Source organism: Salvelinus alpinus, chromosome 9 (assembly GCF_045679555.1).
Source record: "Salvelinus alpinus chromosome 9, SLU_Salpinus.1, whole genome shotgun sequence".
NCBI classification, from domain to species: domain Eukaryota; kingdom Metazoa; phylum Chordata; class Actinopteri; order Salmoniformes; family Salmonidae; genus Salvelinus; species Salvelinus alpinus.
This window is the reverse complement of record NC_092094.1, coordinates 69,350,535-69,368,499: the sequence shown is the minus strand read 5'-3', so window position 1 is coordinate 69,368,499 and position 17,965 is coordinate 69,350,535. Positions and strand designations below refer to the sequence as shown.

General features: G+C 43.3%; 1 protein-coding gene and 1 long non-coding RNA gene across 3 annotated transcripts in view; one reads left to right on the top strand and one right to left on the bottom strand.

Moving 5' to 3' along the window:
* Window positions 1-17,965, top strand: part of LOC139530528 (uncharacterized) — a 56,870-nt gene that overhangs the window by 8,694 nt on the left and 30,211 nt on the right. The gene's annotated exons all lie outside the window — the stretch shown is intronic.
* Window positions 15,952-17,965, bottom strand: part of LOC139530527 (uncharacterized) — a 33,392-nt gene continuing 31,378 nt past the window's right edge. For both annotated transcript variants that reach the window (XM_071327019.1, XM_071327020.1), the window contains exon 3: window positions 15,952-17,715. In XM_071327019.1, coding sequence (XP_071183120.1) covers window positions 16,577-17,715 — 1,139 coding nt within the window. In that variant the 3' untranslated portion in view covers window positions 15,952-16,576. The remainder of the gene's footprint in view (window positions 17,716-17,965) is intronic.

Sequence of the window (17,965 nt, the reverse complement as noted above, 5' to 3'; positions counted from 1 at the left end):
TTTTAAGTTCTTTACAATGTTTTAAGGGTTTATGAAAAGTGTATTTCCATCCTGACTTTTACATGAGTCCTTTGTATTGGTGTAGACTTGACGGACCAGATGGGACTCATTCACTCCCAAACCAAAAGGAGAAACCAATGTTTTCTCTGGTAGGCACAACCTACCTGGCACCCCTATAAATAATAACCTCAAGTCAAAACCGTTACACCATGTGCAGTTGCAAACCGTAGTCTGGCTTTTTTATGGCTGTTTTGGAGCAGTGGCTTCTTCCTTGCTGAGCGGTCTTTCAGGTTATGTCGATATAGGATTTGTTTTACTGTGGATATAGATAATTTTATACCTGTTTCCTGCAGCATATTCACAAGGTCCTTTGCTGTTGTTCTGGGATTGATTTGCACTTTCGCACCAAAGTACGTTCATCTCTAGGAGACAGAACGCGTCTCCTTCCTGAGCAGTATGACGGCTGCGTGGTCCCATGGTGTTTATACTTGCGTACTATTGTTTGTACAGATTAACATGGTACCTTCAGGCATTTGGAAATTGCTTCCAAGGATGAACCTGACTTGTGGAGGTCTACAATTTATTTTCTGAGGTCTTGGCAGATTTCTTTTGATTTTCCCATGATGTCCAGCAAAGAGGCACTGAGTTTGAAGGTAGGCCTTAAAATACATACACAGGTACCTCCAATTGACTCAAATGATGTCAATTAGCCTTAAACCTCTGACCTGCTGGAATTGTGATACAGTGAATTATAAGTGAAATAATCTGTCTGCAAACAAGTGTTGGAAAAATGACTTGTGTCATGCACAAAGTAGATGTCCTAACCGACTTGCCAGAACTATAGTTTGTTAACAAGAAATTTGTGGAGTGGTTGAAAAACAAGTTTTAATGACTCCAACCTAAGTGTATGTAAACTTCCAACTTCAACTGTATTCTTTACATCAACATATGAATCACTTTAAAACTTATTGTATGACCTTTTATACACTATATGTATATAGTGTATATCCCAGCCTTTGGAACTTTGGTTTTCCTAGATATGGCTATTATATTGTGATCACTACATACTATGGATTTGGATACTGCTTTAAAGCAAATATCTGCAGCATTAGTAAAGATGTGATCAATACATGTTGATGATTTAATTCCTGTGCTGTTTGTAACTACCCTGGTAGGTTGACTGACAACCTGATCCAGGTTGCAGGCACTGGTTACACTTTAAAGTTGTTTCCTGATTGGGCAGCTTGATGATAGCCAGTCAATATTTAAATCACCCAGAAAATATACTTCTCTGTTCATATCACATGCATTTCACACATATTAACCAGAAACTGACTGTTAGCAGTTGGTGGTCTACAGCGGGTTTTAGGTGAGGCAGATGTAGCCTTTAGCCATATTACTTAAACATTAGATCGTCTCTAAGCTTTACAGGAATGTGGTTCTGAATATAGACCGCAACACTGCCTCCGTTGGCATTTGCCTTTTCGGTAAATGTTATAACCATGTATTGCTACCACTATTACCCACTCGGGGAGGTAGTGACGAAAAATAACAATACAGGACTCTTTCGAGGCCCTGTAATTGGAGTGAGTTTCAGAGATAGTCAAAATATGAATGTCATCTGTTACAAGCAAGTTATTGACTTCATGGACCTTGTTTCTTGGGCTATTTTTAGCACTTTTCTGGGAAGCTTATCAGAGGTAGACTTACTCATGTTATTTACATTGGAGCTGATTATGCAGCTCACCCTGCACTAAGTGGTCTTCCTACTATTTCACACCGCCTCAGTGCTAACAGTGTAACTCTGGTTTATAGGCTCATTATTACTGCTTACAATAGCTGTAGGATAAAACAGATGTATTTGGTGCATTTAGGGGTACATACATTGTGTTTGCCAATGACCCTAACATCATGTACATTTGATGCAGCATTATGACGACTCATTGTCACAATGGTAGGGATTAACTGAGGTGGTATTGGATCATTTACCAGTCCTTGTTTCAACGCAGCCTTGAAATGTGTTGACTGAGTCCAGGAACCAAGATGATTTGGATGGACTCATTCCTCTAGAGTATCTTCTGTTTCCAGAAGGTGTCAAAACTCCAGCAGTGCTACAGTAGTCTTTTAGACAGATGTGTATTGCCAGCAGTCTGCTGAATCTTTCACACCCACGCCCCAACGATGGTACTGGACCTGAAATTATTGGCCATTTTTTGGAGTCTTTTAATGCTAAAATCAGTTATTTAAAATACATTTTCAAATGTTCCGAGCTAGACCTCCTTATGTCGTTTGACCCCACATGGACTACGACAATGTCAGCTCCCGGCATCTGTGGTAGAACAGTCGGAAGCAGCCTTGTTATGTTCTGTACTCGTGCTCCTGGGTAGCACAGGGTTTTTGCATTGGGAACCGAGATGTTTCTCAACAAAGAGCTGCCTATGATAACAGCTGGTGATGTTGAATGGGCCGGTCTCTCAGGCAGCCTCGCGCTGGTGAGACTGGAAGCTCCAAGGGTCTGAACCCAAGGTAGAAGCCACCGGAGAGGACGACAGAACCGAGGACAAAAATGCAGGTACCTCCGGATCCGTTCTTGATTGGGAAGCCACCAAGGACGAAGGCGCCGGAATCTCTGGATCCAGGGCGGCAAAGCTGTTTCTGGTCTGTGTCAGTTCTGGGCTCAACATCTCCATGGAGATCCCCGTTGCCAGAGGACACCTTCGACTTCCACGGCGAGTGACGTACCTCCATGGCTGCTTGGTTGGGTTGAGAACAGCTCCGTTCTCCAGGGAAGGGGGTGACCCCTTCGGGGATGGAACCCTACCCAGCACCGGCCAGTCGGCAGTGGAGAGCCAACACGGCGGTTAAACTTCCACCAGACCAGAGCGGTGTCCGGCTACTGAGGTGGAAGAAGAAGAAAAATAATAAGTAGGTGGGCGTGGGTTCCCCAGTAGCTTCTTCACTCCTGTAGTCCTCTGCAAGCAAGCAGTTTCCACATTGAAAGTCAGCGCGGTTCACATTGTCCCGGAACAAAGCAAAGTAAACACAGCTCCTGCAACGTTCAATAGCGGCCTCCATTGTCGACTTGATTGTCCATTGTCGGCCTCCGTCCGCCGAGCCAGCTAGGCTAGCTGAGCTTTCTCATCTCTCCCCCTATATGGAATCTGGCAGGATCACGGGACAGATATCAGCGCTCACAGCAATTTAGCCCAAGAAAGCTGCAGGATTCAAAGTAAAATAAAAGTATATAAAAACACTGTCAGCCTTTAAACTGAGGTCTAGTTCAGGTTTTGGCATTCGACAACAACAAACATTGCGCTCTAACATTCTTATACCACTAAATATCTACAATACAAAATGTATAATACCACCATACAACAATTTTCAATGTACGTGTGTGTAGAGTGCGTGTGCTAGCTTTGTGTGTGTGTCTCTTCACAGTACCCACAGTTCCATAAAGTGTATTTTTATGTTTTTTTTTATTTGATCTGATTTGGATTAGAGTTCCATGTAGTCATGGCTCTATGTAGTACTGTGCACCTCCTATAGTCTGTTCTGGACTTGGTGATTGTGAAGAGACCTCTGGTGGCATATCTTGTGGGGTATGCATGGGTGTCTGAGCTGTGTACTAGTAGTTTAAAAACAGACACCTCAGTGCATTCAGCATGTCAACACTTCTTACAAAAACATAGTGATGAAGTCAATCTGTCCTCCACTTTGAGCCAGGAGAGTGACACGTGTATTATTGTTAGCTCTCCATGTACATTTAAGGGCCGGCCGTGCTGCCCTGTTCTGAGCCAATTGTAATTTTCCCAAGTCCCTCTGAGGAACCTGACCACACGACTGAACAGTTGTCCAGGTGAGACAAAACTAGGGCCTGTAGGACCTGACTTGTTGATACTTTTGTTAAGGCAGAGCAACGCTTTATTATGGACAGACAACTCCCTATCTTAGCTACTTTGTATCAATATGTTTTGACCATGACAGTTTACAATCCAGAGAGATGGGTTGTGTGCACGTGTGGTTTGCTTATCGGCGTATGTAGTACAGTAATATAATAGATTATGGCTGTTAAATGCAAGAGACCATGGGGCAGATGTGAATTATCCACATTTACACATCCTAATGATACAGCTAGTCACGTAGTAGGACAATAAGATAAAAGCTTTTAAAAAGGGACACAACAACATTGTTTAGTTTGTAGATGGTAGTTTCCCCTAACCACTGATTCAAGGTCAGTTTTGTTCTTTTAGAAGTGACATCACTTCTTGGATTGGGAGAACTGATTCTAGTGAAGTGCTTACAAGAAATATACACCTCTGATTATTACATCCAACCTGGGATTTGAATTTACAATGTTGGGGTCACCAGACCAACGTCTTAACCACTATACCATACAACCACCTCTCGACATAACTTACGTTCCTAGCTAATATAAACTCAAACCGAAGATTTGACAGGCTAGCTGGGCACAGGGCAGAGAGCAGGGGGGAAGGGGAGCGGAGCATCAGGGTTGAGCCTTGGGACAACTGTTTGACAAGCTGTCGGGAATGTTGGCTTAACGTGAGAAGGAATCAGTTACAGGGCAGCGGTCGCTAACGTGAGAAGGAATCAGTTACAGGGCAGCGGTCGCTAACTAAGGTGCAATTGTGGGGCAGAATTTGGTTCAGTCATTCAGGAAGCCTATGGCTCCTCACTAAAAAAGTGCTGTTCCCAAGAGTTGAGGGATGTACCAAAAATGAAGAATTCAGGAGGGTTTTCTTTTGGGTTTCTATTATAATTAAGGTCCTTGAGTTTGGTTTCATTATTATTAGTGTCTTGCATCTTTTCAAGAGTTTTCTAGAGTAGTTGATCAATTGATTAAAGCGTTTTACTGCTGGGCTGGAACAAAAGCTTGCACACCAATGTTGCTCTCCAGGACAAGGACTGTACTAAAGGAGTCACATGACTCTCACCAGTAGCACACCATGTCTTAATATGTTCCCACAAGTGTCCAAATTATTTTAAAGTGATTCCTTCTCGTCTTGTTTCTTTGCTTCATGAAGGTTAATCTGAAAACTCTTGAACGATGTGAAATAGCAATAAGGTTGCAGTGGTAATATTGATATAATGATACAGAATGTAATGACAATAACATGGTGGATGACTATGTAGCCTTTTCATCGATCCACAGTCATTAAGTAAAGGAGATGAGGAAAGGAGGATCCAGTCCACTCCACTCTATATCTGCATTCCCTGCCCTTTCCTCCTCTCTCTCCCCATCATAAAGTCTCCATGACTAATAGCTGGCGCTAATTACCCCAAAGAACTCAGCGGAGTGTGTTAGTGGGAGTGAAAATCTATGTTGGACAGGGAGTTGTGTGTTCCGTTTTTGTGTATGCGTGTGTGGGACAGAGTATTTATGTACACATTTTTCTGTGTGCCAAGTATTTAGTGTCTGTGTGTGCTCGATTATGTGGCCCAGAGTTGGGAGGATGAAGGTACATGTTTGACCAAAGACATGATTACAGGGTTGGTATGATACTGTTGGTTGCCGTGGTGACACGATCACAATTACAGGACACATCTGCATCCTCAGACACGGAAAGCCAAGACTCTTCCTTCAAACACAAGCTAAACCGGGACAAAAAAATAACTGTTTTTTTTTTTACATTAAGGTACACTTTATAAAAATGAAGGTAACAGTTTAGGTTATTAGCCCATAATAAACCACAGGCAGTGGCGACCCGTCATTCAGGGCAAGTGGAGCAGATCCCCACCCCGCCCCCAAAATAAAAATGCATGTTCTTTTGGCATTCATACATGTCACATATCAGTTTGCAAACAATGTAAAAATAAATCATTGTGTTTATAAAGCCGCATAAGAAAGCAAAAAATAGTTTTGTGAGTAAGGCAGCTCCAAAATGCAGGTGTTTCAGTCTAGCTCAGTGCTTTCTGTGGTGGTGGGGCAGCCAGCGGAAAATATGGAGCGTAGGGGTTGGTAATATTCTCTGCCGTGATTGGCTCAGTGTTCTGTCACTCATGGGGACATTACGTCACCGCAAAATCTAAGGGTAGAGCTGGAAAATTCAAGCCCCTTTAGGTGCTGCCATAGAGTTGCATTAGAAATGCCCATCCAATAAGGTTCAAGGTCATTGGCCACAGATAAAATGAAGTCAAATCACGTTATATCTACAGAAGCTTTGATTGGACTGATCAAGTACATCATACTTAACAAATCTTATCTAGCAGGCTAACAGTCATCATCATGAATCAAGTCGACAATCTACTGGCAAATCCTTTTCAATCCTTGTCATATGAAGATACATATTTCTAATATTTCAGCAGTAGGCAGGTCAAAGGCTGCATATATCTGGATGTTAGCCGATGTTTTGACGGTGTCGGAGGTGGAACTGTGTTCGAGCTGTCAAATTCACATATGACTCCCGACATTATACCTAGAGCGGACATCGCCATTGGCTGCATGGAGTCGCATTAAGATATCCCACGCAGCTTTGTTTACAAGTTCAAACACTGAGATGTAATCTACACCTCAATTAGGATGATAGAAATCCTCATTATTTTGTTGAATGATTTTAAATTTTAGCGTCATTATTTTTTAGATAGCCTACACTTTCTCGTCCTGAACTCCTAATGCTAGTGGGATGGGTGTGGCTGCAACAAAATGCTTCGTGACAACGATCACAAGAGCTGCTTCGCCCCTCTGACACCACCAAAACATCAGTTATGTGGGTGTCGGTTAATGCTTGATCAGATAAAATCTAGGCCTTAGACTTATAAAATAAACATGTCAAAATGCACAAATTTTGTACATTCAAAATACACAAAAATGCACTCGTGTGAGCAGTCCCTCACAGATATACAGTGGGGAGAACAAGTATTTGATACACTGACAATTTTGCAGGTTTTCCTACTTACAAAGCATGTAGAGGTCTGTAATTTTTATCATAGGTACACTTCAACTGTGAGAGAAGGAATCTAAAACAAAAATCGAGAAAATCACATTGTATGATTTTTAATTAATTAATTTGCATTTTATTGCATGACATAAGTATTTGATACATCAGAAAAGCAGAACTGAATATTTGGTACAGAAACCTTAGTTTGCAATTACAGAGATCATACGTTTCCTGTAGTTCTTGACCAGGTTTGCACACACTGCAGCAGGGATTTTGGCCCACTCCTCCATACAGACCTTCTCCAGATCCTTCAGGTTTCGGGGCTGTCGCTGGGCAATACGGACTTTCGGCTCCCTCCAAAGATTTTCTATTGGGTTCAGGTCTGGAGACTGGCTAGGCCACTCCAGGACCTTGAGATGCTTCTTACGGAGCCACTCCTTAGTTGCCCTGGCTGTGTGTTTCGGGTCGTTGTCATGCTGGAAGACCCAGCCACGACCCATCTTCAATGCTCTTACTGAGGGAAGGAGGTTGTTGGTCAAGATCTCGCGATACATGGCCCCATCCATCCTCCCTTCAATACGGTGCAGTCGTCCTGTCCCCTTTGCAGAAAAGCATCCCCAAAGAATGATGTTTCCACCTCCATGCTTCACGGTTGGGATGGTGTTCTTGGGGTTGTACTCATCCTTCTATTCCTCCAAACACGGCGAGTGGAGTTTAGAGCAAAAAGCTCTATTTTTGTCTCATCAGACCACATGACCTTCTCCCATTCCTCCTCTGGATCATCCAGATGGTCATTGGCAAACTTCAGACGGGCCTGGACATGCGCTGGCTTGAGCAGGGGGACCTTGCGTGCGCTGCAGGATTTTAATCCATGACGGCGTAGTGTGTTACTAATGGTTTTCTTTGAGACTGTGGTCCCAGCTCTCTTCAGGTCATTGACCAGGTCCTGCCGTGTAGTTCTGGGCTGATCCCTCACATTCCTCATGATCATTGATGCCCCACGAGGTGAGATCTTGCATGGAGCCCCAGACCGAGGGTGATTGACCGTCATCTTGAACTTCTTCCATTTTCTAATAATTGTGCCAACAGTTGTTGCCTTCTCACCAAGCTGCTTGGCTATTGTCCTGTAGCCCATCCCAGCCTTGTACAGGTCTACAATTTATCCCTGATGTCCTTACACAGCTCTCTGGTCTTGGCCATTGTGGAGAGGTTGGAGTCTGTTTGATTGAGTGTGTGGACAGGTGTCTTTTATACAGGTAACGAGTTCAAACAGGTGCAGTTAATACAGGTAATGAGTGGAGAACAGGAGGGCTTCTTAAAGAAAAACTAACAGGTCTGTGAGAGCCGGAATTCTTACTGGTTGGTAGGTGATCAAATACTTATGTCATGCAATAAAATGCAAATTAATTACTTAAAAATCATACAATGTGATTTTCTGGATTTTTGTTTTAGATTCCGTCTCTCACAGTTGAAGTGTACCTATGATAAAAATGACAGACCTCTACATGCTTTGTAAGTAGGAAAACCTGCAAAATCGGCAGTGTATCAAATACTTGTTCTCCCCACTGTACTTTACCCCCTTAATATTTGAATTTCTGTTTTTTATTTTGGATAAAAGTAGAGAGTCAGAGCTACAAAACGGTATGTAATACACTGCATTTGAGGAAACAATGGGAAAGTAATTCTGCTTTGAAAGTTGATCAACTTGTAAACTTGCTTTGAGAAAACCGTCTTTCAATGTTTTGGTACTACTATTGAAGAGCCTTTCTTTGTCTACACCCATTCAGCATTGTTCACACCATCTTAAGCCTTAGCCCCACCCATCTCTTTAAGGGTTGAACTAACTTGCCAGCTACTTCCAGACATCAGAGAGAGGAGAACAACTCACTGAACATTACTCGCCCTAGCAGAGCTGGTTAGGCTGTTACAGTATGTTATCCAGAGCGTTGGTGACTGTGCTGTCAGATTGAGCGTTTCGAGTTCAGAGCGCACACTGGACGCTCTGGCCAATAAGTAGGGTTGTTCCGAAAGCTCTGACCTCACACCGACGGTCAAGCACCCAAACTAATTGGCTAACATTGGCTAGCTACTTCCAGACACATAATGAGAGAACACCCACTCTGACCATTTTACTCACCCTAGCAGAGCTGGTTAGGCTTTTTTCATGTTATCCAGAGCGTTGGTGACTAACTGTGCTAATGGCAACAACTGAATTACGCTTTGTTGCCGACGTTTACTGACACCGGACATATTCAATGGGTTTTGAGAGTTCAAAATTGAATCAGTTATTCTGCGCTCTTGCGCACTAAGACGAGAGTCTTGTAAGAAATGTAGCTAGATAGCTAGGTAAACAATGAATCCCAACACATGACCTAACGTTAGCTAGCTAACAGTACACTTGAAATGAAAATACATTGTCAAAATTAGAGTGGAGTCTTGTTAAGACAGGCAGCTAGCTAGCTAAACAATGGACCATAAACACAACTCATGACGTTACTACCCTGCATGAATCTACAGGTAGCTAACCAACCAGGTTCCATGGCTATAACTAGTCAAGCAAATATGTCTGAGATACGAAGAATAAGATCATACACATAGCTAGCTAACGTTAACAGTACACTTGAAATGAAACCACTTTGTCAAAAATTTGAAACGTGTAATATCTGAAAATGTAGCTAGCTAGACTATCTTACCAGGATACATCATGAACGGGATAGACTGTGAGGATTTGTGGACGTCAAGTCTGGTTCATCCTTGGGAGCAATTTCCAAACGCCTGAAGGTACCACGTTCATCTGTACAAACAATAGTACGCAAGTATAAACACCATGGGACCACGCAGCCGTCATACGACTCAGGAAGGAGACGCGTTCTGTCTCCTAGAGATGAACGTACTTTTGTGCAAAAAGTGCAAATCAATCCCAGAACAACAGCAAAGGACCTTGTGAAGATGCTCGAGGAAACAGGTATAAAAGTATCTATAGCCACAGTAAAATTAGTCCTATATCGACAACCTGAACGCCGCTCAGCAAGCCAAAACCGCCATAAAAAAAGCCAGACTACGGTTTGCAACTGCACATGGAAATGTCCTCTGGTCTGACGAAACAAAAATAGAACTGTTTGGCCATAATGACCATAACGATGGAGGAAAAAGGTGGAGGATTGCAAGTCGAAGAACACAATCCCAACCATGATGCACGAGGGTGGCAGCATCATGTGTGGGTGCTTTGCTGCAGGAGGGACTGGTGCACTTCTCAAAATAGATGGCATCATGAGAAGGAAAATTATGTGGATATATTGAAGCAACATCTCAAGACATCAGTCAGGAAGTTAAAGGTTGGTCGCAAATGGGTCTTCCAAATGGACAATGACCCCAAGCATACTTCCAAAGTTGTGGCAAAATGGCTTCAGGACAACAAAGTCGAGGTATTGGAGTGGCCATCACAAAGCCCTGACCTCAATCCTATAGAAAATTTGTGGGCAGAACTGAAAAAGTGTGTGTGAGCAAGGAGGCCTACAAACTTAACTCAGTTACACCAGCTCTGTCAGGAGGAATGGGCAAAAAAATTCACCCAACTTATTATGGGAAGCTTGTGGAAGGCTACCCGAAACGTTTGACCCAAGTTAAACAATTTAAAAGGCAATTCTACCAAATACTAATTGAGTGTATGTAAACTTCTGACTCACTGGGAATGTGATGAAATAAATAAAAGCTGAAATAAATCACTCTATTATTCTGCCATTTCATATTCTTAAAATAAAGTGGGGATCCTAACTGATCTAAGACAGGGAATTTTTACTAGGATTAAATGTCAGGAATTGTGAAAAACTGAGTTTAAATGTATTTGGCTAAGGTGTATGTAAACATCCGACTTCAACTGTATATCTCCCTCACTAACTTTAAGCATCAGCTGTCAGAGCAGCTTACCGATCACTGCACCTGTACACAGTCCATCTGTAAGTAACCCACCCAACTACCTCATCCCCATATTGTAGTTATTTTTGCTCTTTTTCACCCCAGTATCTCTACTTGCACATCATCATCTGCACATCTATCACTCCAGTGTTAATGCTAAATTGTAATTATTATTTCGCCACTATGGCCTATTTATCGCCTTACCTCCCTAATCTTACTACATTTGCACACACTGTATATAGATTTTTCTATTGTGTTATTGAGTGTATGTTTGTTTACCCATGTGTAAATCTGTGTTGTTGTTTTTGTCGCAGTGCTTTGCTTTATCTTGGCCAGGTCGCAGTTGTAAATGAGAACTTGTTCTCAACTGGCCTACCTGGTTAAATAAATGGGAAATAAAAATAAAATCAGTACGGATATGGATCCCCAAGGAAACGATCAAAGCCCATCTGCCACATGAGTTCAAGGACTATCCAGACACCCAGGTAGTGATCGACTGCACTGAACTCCGCAGCCAGACACCATCTTCACTACTACTGCAGAGTGAGGTGTTTTCTTCCTACAAGTCACACTGTACCTTTAAGGGCATGTTGGGAATGTCACCACATGGAGCTGTCACTGTTGTGTCATCGTTGTATCCTGGATCTGTGAGTGACAAGGTGATCTTCGAGCAGTCTGGAATTATTTCCTTACTCACCCCTGACATGGCCATTATGGTGGATAAGGGCTTTCTCGTAGATGACATTGTTCCACGCAAGGTCCACCGGACAGCCTTTGTCAAGACGCACACAGAGGTTAGGGAGACCCAATCCATTGCCAGGCTGAGAGTGCATGTTGAAAGAATGATCCGCAGAGTAAAGATGCACAAGCTGTTTGACACAGTCATCGCCCTGACCATCTCAATCAGCGTCAACCAATTATTTGCTGTGGCGTGCCTTTTTGTCAACTATCAAAATGGACCTTTGGTCAGAGCATGGGCCAAGCCAGTGTAAATGTACATGTGTTTATTTGCTAGCAGCAAAATCATTATTTGTTTATCTATGACATGTATCAATTTGTGTTCTAGTGAATATCAGTTTGTGTGGAGCTTGATTGGCTTTAATTAGGCAATGAGTTTAGGGGTGGTGGAACGAAAGCAAGTTATAACCTGCCCAGGGACTGCAGTTGAAAATTAGCCGGCTGGCTAAAACCGTCACTTTTACTGAAACGTTGATTAATGTGCACTGTCCCTGTAAAAAAAAATAAACTCAAACTCAACACATAATAGCCAGAATGCAAGACTGAATAACTGAACTGTTGAACATTCGCTGAAATACATTTTTTAAAACAAATCTATTCTACTGTAGTTTTCCTTCACAAGAACATCAATACTTTTTTTTCATGAAACCACTAAACTTGGCACCCATGCAGGGGATCCATTCAGGTGTGAGAGACACTTCTGGTAAAAATAAGAGGTCAACCTTCTCTTTTCTGGTTTCTTGAAACCTGTAGATCTTTAAATATCCTTTCAACTAGGATGTCCTCCTGTGCACAGATGACAGTCACACCAGCTACAACCTGTGAGAAGGATTTGACCTTGCACCTGCCAATAGTAAGCATGAGATCTCTTCAACTTCAGCTCTCCATTCTGTATCTTCAGGTAAGGGCAGTCAACATAACTTGGTAAATTTGGGGACTTGACCTCTAAGATTCCAAAGAGTGGTCTCACACTGGGATCAGATATGATGCCATCTGGAGAGGATCCTAACCACGGGGCATCTGAGTGCACTACGAAGCCTCACAGAAAGAAGTTAATTCTTCAGTGTGCAGTACTCCTGTACAAACAGTGGCTCCATGGGTAGCTAGCTCCCTCTTCATCTCCGTGGTCTGAATACCAGATCCCTTTAACATCCGCTCAGCTAGGCAGTCAGCTGAGGTCTCTCCCCGGACATGGCAAACCTCTCAGGAAACAACAGGATGTTATTCTCATTTTCCTGAGCTGATGCAATTCTGGGCTGCTGCTCTGCTCCGTTGTAGCGACCTCGACTTTGTGTGACATCTCATAAGTTGTCTCTAATGCCTTGACGTGGAACTGCTCCTGATGGCTAAGGACATAAGCACGCTGGGAAGCCTGTAGCCATCTAAATGGAAGTATTGGTGGAGAAGGGGCATTGGCTATCTTCACAATTTCACAGGTCTTTGGCTGTGGAAGTTTATAGGACAGCACACTGCCAGTGCAAGCTGAACCTCCAACTTACCTTATTCCATCAGCACACGAGTTAGTAGGTTTACAGAACTCCATCCCATCAACCGGACCTGGCTCCACACCCTAATTAAGGATTTACTGTCACATAGGCTGAATACTTTTCAGGTGCATTTTTTATGGATATTGATAGACTCACAAGTATTATTGGCTTGTGCCAACGCTGTTCTGTGTCTGTGCAGCAGGAATGTTTAGTTGAGAGTAGTGCGCTGTCTGGTAAAGAAGGGCCACCGGATGAATGCACAGAGCACTTCCTGCAACACAGGAGCAGTGGCTCTGGACCACTATCACTGGTATGGAGTGCCTTAACACCATCTGTGAAGATACGTGTTATGAAAGACTGAAGTGAGAAACAAGAATGATGCGTCCCATAAATAACAAACATAGTAGTTTTCTTAACTAGGGGCTCATTTAACTATACAGGAATGCGTCAACATATCTTCACTAAATAACCTGTTAAGTGGGCAATTCTAAATTGGGATTGGGACCCATCATTGATAAGATTAAAAGTTGACACTGTCTCCAACACATTGACCATGATGACAGTGTCCCAGAGGATATGTTTAACAAGGTGCCTAGTAGCTATCTATAACCTTACCCTACTCTCATGCTGTGTGGTTTTTCACTCTTCCTCATGGACCTGTAACAGGCAGCCTTCACGGTGATCTCCCCTGTCAATGTATTTTTGTTAGATACTGTGTAGAAGACATGAATAACCATCATTTTTATCTAGCAGGCATAATTTTTAAGCAAGCTAACAAAAATACACACATTCTGGTAGATTCTGCCAATGTTACATAATTTTACAAAGTAACTAGCTAGCTACAGTTAAATGAGCTATTTAGCTAATAGGATTGTAGCTAGCTATATATGTCACTGACTTGGTACGCACCTTCATAGTTGTCTATGTAGCTTCCTATATACATCTAGTAAAAAAATGCAACAGTGGTAGTAATGTTATATTGTCGATAACAACTACTGACTTAAGTTCTATGGTATGCGCCACCGGAAATTGCCACACCGGTAGGAAGTGTGCTTATAACGTTCAGTCATGGAATGTGCATAAGGGCTATTGCAGTAGAGAAACCCTTTTTCAACTACTGCATTTACAGTGCCTTCGGAAAGTATTCAGACCCCTTGACTTTTTCCACATTGCTACGTCACAGCCTTATTCTAAAATGGATTAAATAAAATCTACACACAATACCCTATGACAAAGCGAAAACAGGTTTTTAGAAAAACATATACCTTATTTACATAATTATTCAGACCCTTTGCGATGAAACTCGATATTGACTCAGGTGCATCATGTTTCCATTGATCATCCTTGAGATGTTTCTACAACTTGATTGGAGTCCACCTGTGGTAAATTCAATTGATTGGACATGTTTTGGAAAAGCACACACCTGTCTATATACAGTTGACAGTGTATGTCAGAGTAAAAACCAAGCAATGAGGTCGGAGAAATTGTCCGTAGAGCTCCGACACAGGATTGTGTCGAGGCACAGATCTGTGGAGAGGTACAAAAAAATGTATGCAGCATTGAAGGTCTCCAAGAACACCGTGGCCTCCATCATACTTAAAATGGAAGAAGTTTGGAACCACCATGACTCTTCCTAGAGGTGACCGCACAGTCAAACTGAGCAATCAGAGGAGAAGGGCCTTGGTCAGGAAGGTGACCAAGAACCCGATGGTCACTCTGACAGAGCTCCAGAGTTCCTCTGTGAAGATGGGAGAACCTTCCAGAAGGGCAACCATCTCTGTAGCACTCTACCAATCAGGCCTTTATGGTAGAGTGGTCAGATGGAAGCCACTCCTCTGTAAAAGGCACATAATAGCCCGCTTGTACCTAGACTCTCAAACCATGAGAAACAAGATTCTCTGGTCTGATGAGACCAAGATTGAACTCTTTGGCCTGAATGCCAAGCGTCACGTCTGGAGGAAACCTGGCACCATCCCTACGGTGAAGTATGGTGGTGGCAGCATCATGCTGTTGGGATGTTTTTCAGCGGCAGGGACTGGGAGACTAGTCAGGATCGAGGCAAAGATGAACGGAGCAAAGTACAGAGAGTACAGAGAGATCCTTGATGAAAACCTGCTCCAGAGCGCTCAGGACCTCAGACAAGGGCGAAGGTTCAACCTTCCAACAGGACAACGACCCTAAGCACACAGCCAAGACAACGCAGGTGTGGCTTCGTGACAAGTCTCAATGTCCTTGAGTGGCCCAGCCAGAGCCCGGACTTGAACCTGATCTAACATCTCTGAAGAGACCTGAAAATAGCTGTGCAGAAATACTCCCCATCCAACCTGACAGAGCTTGAGAGGATCTGCAGACAATGGGAGAAACTCCCCAAATACAGGTGTTCCAAGCTTGTAGCATCATACCCAAGAGTACTCGAGGCTATAATCGCTGCCGAAGTTGCTTCAACAAAGTACTGAGTAAAGAGTGAATACGTAATATTCAGTTTTATTTTTAATACATTTGCCCCAAAATTCGAAAACCCTATTTCTGCTTTGTCATAATGGGGTATTGTGTGTCGATCAATGAGGGGGAAAAAACTATTTAATACATTTTAGAAGGCTGTAACCTAACAAAAGGTGGAAAAAGTCAAGGGGTCTGAATACTTTCCGAAGGCACTGTATTCACCATGTTCTTGATATTGTTGCCATTTCCACCTGGTATTCACTAACAAACTAGTTATTTCTGGTATACAGAAATGACTGATCCAATATGAATCGTGCAGTGTTACTATTGCATTATTATGCAATTACAATTTAAACACTTTCTTAGCTAACTTTTGTACTAAGTTTCAGCACACAATCATACATTTTTTTTGTGGATTGACAATTTATAAAATGTATAGGCATTGTTAAAGGTGTGGGAATCACACAAGCATGTTTCATTAATAAATCACCCTTTTATTTAAAAAAATCCAATGAATCATTTTTTCACATCAAGTTTAAGGTTTATGAATCAATGTTGTCATGGATTTCAACGTACAAACAATTCAATCTAAATCTGTGTAAGAACATTTCATAAATGATGCCCCAGATTTAAAAAACTGACTATAAAATAAAGCAAAAGCAAAACTGCAACTTTACATGTTAAGGGAGAGTGTGCGACTGATATTTAACTAAATGTACAGTACAGATAGCCAGAGTAAGCATTTCTGATCGTACCCATGCCCTGTTATCTGGTACAATGGAAGGACCAATAGTATCAGCAAGTCGTGGCACGGCCTACCAGGCACAGTGCCATCGGCACGCTGATTTGATTCACATAGGTTATGGAAACTTAAATCAGTGGAGGACTTACAGTGAGGCAGTTCTTGATCCTCTCTAAGGTGATCAGAGATTAGCGGGTCGGAAAGGAGATATACCATGCAGGTTTGGGGGCTCGATTTCAATGTCAAATCAGGAAGTCTCCTGAGTTAAACTTATCTAAAAAAAAATATTTTAAAAATGGTATTGACTCCCAAACCTGGTGCTGTGTGGAAATCAGGTTTTGGGCAGGGGTTAGAGGTCAGGTTTCACGGTGGAAGTCCCTCTTCCCGCCCGTCTTACTGACCAGCTTGACGTCCGTAACGATGATGTCATGACTCACCGCCTTGCACATGTCGTAAAGCGTCAACGCCGCCACCGTGACCGCCGTCAGTGCCTCCATCTCCACTCCGGTGCGGCCTGTGGTGTGGGCAGTCGCCGTGACAACGGCTGCGAGTCGGCTGGCGTCGAGGTTGAAGGTGACGGAGATATGGTCTAAGGGCAGCGGGTGGCAGAGCGGGATGAGGGCGCTAGTCTGCTTGGCGGCCATGATTCCCGCTAGTTGCGCTACCACTAGCGCGTCGCCCTTGGCTAACTGGTTGTCACGGAGCAGGCGGAAAGTGGTGGGGCCCAGATGAACGGTAGCTGTGGCTGTGGCGCTTCGCCGTGTGGGAGACTTGCTGCCCACATCCACCATGGAGGCCCGGCCTTGGGCGTCAGTGTGTGTCAGTTGGGCGGTGGTGGGGTTGTCTGGCTTAGGGTAGTGAGAGGAATTTGCATCCGCCCCCAAGTGCTCCTGTGTGGGTTGTTTGAGTTTGGCTTGGGGGACATCTCTGGAGGTTTGTCTGTGGCACAGCCTTATGCTATGCTGGCCTAGGAGGTGCCCAGTTTTGGCGCTTCTCAGTAGTGTGCAAAGGGAAGGAATCCCAGAGGTCCTTGTAGAGGAATTCTTTATTAACTTTGGACCGCTGGTAAGCGTGTACCTGAGGCAGTCTGTGTCATTGTGACTCAACACATTTGTGTGTGTGTCAGAACCAGCAACTTTGGTTTGATAACTGGGGGTTGCCAGTAAGTCACCGATCCCATATTTGCTGCTGGGGGCTACACTAGAGGCACTGTCACCCCCGTAAAGGCTTCTTTTGACAATATGGGACCACTGAGGGATTCTTCCACACTGGTGGGTTCTCGAGCAGCTGACATCAGGCTGCACTGTTGAAACAGTGTAGCCTGAAAGGCACGAAACATCCTTACTGTGTTGGCCACCCCCGCTTCTGGAGTGGTACTGTTGGAGGGCCATAGCTGAGGTGAGGACTCTAGGATGGGGGACATAGGAGAGGGGTGTGGGGGACCCCTGGCTGATTCGGGTCTTGGGCAGGGACAGAGGCCTTTTGGCTGTGGTGCCTGAGAGACAGGGAGGAAATGAATATGAAGGTTTAGGAAGGCAACTCGAAAATATAGTCAAACAGCATTGTAATATGGTAATGCATTGTCATTATTGTAATTCAATCAGTGTTAGTGATTTTATTTTAAAAGTTACCACATGACTTAGAGGTCAAAAAGGCCTCTATCCAAGCAGAAGATCAATGTTTTCCATTTTGCATGCCAGAAGAATACAATGTAGCTGAAAACACAACTCAGAGATGCACATCTC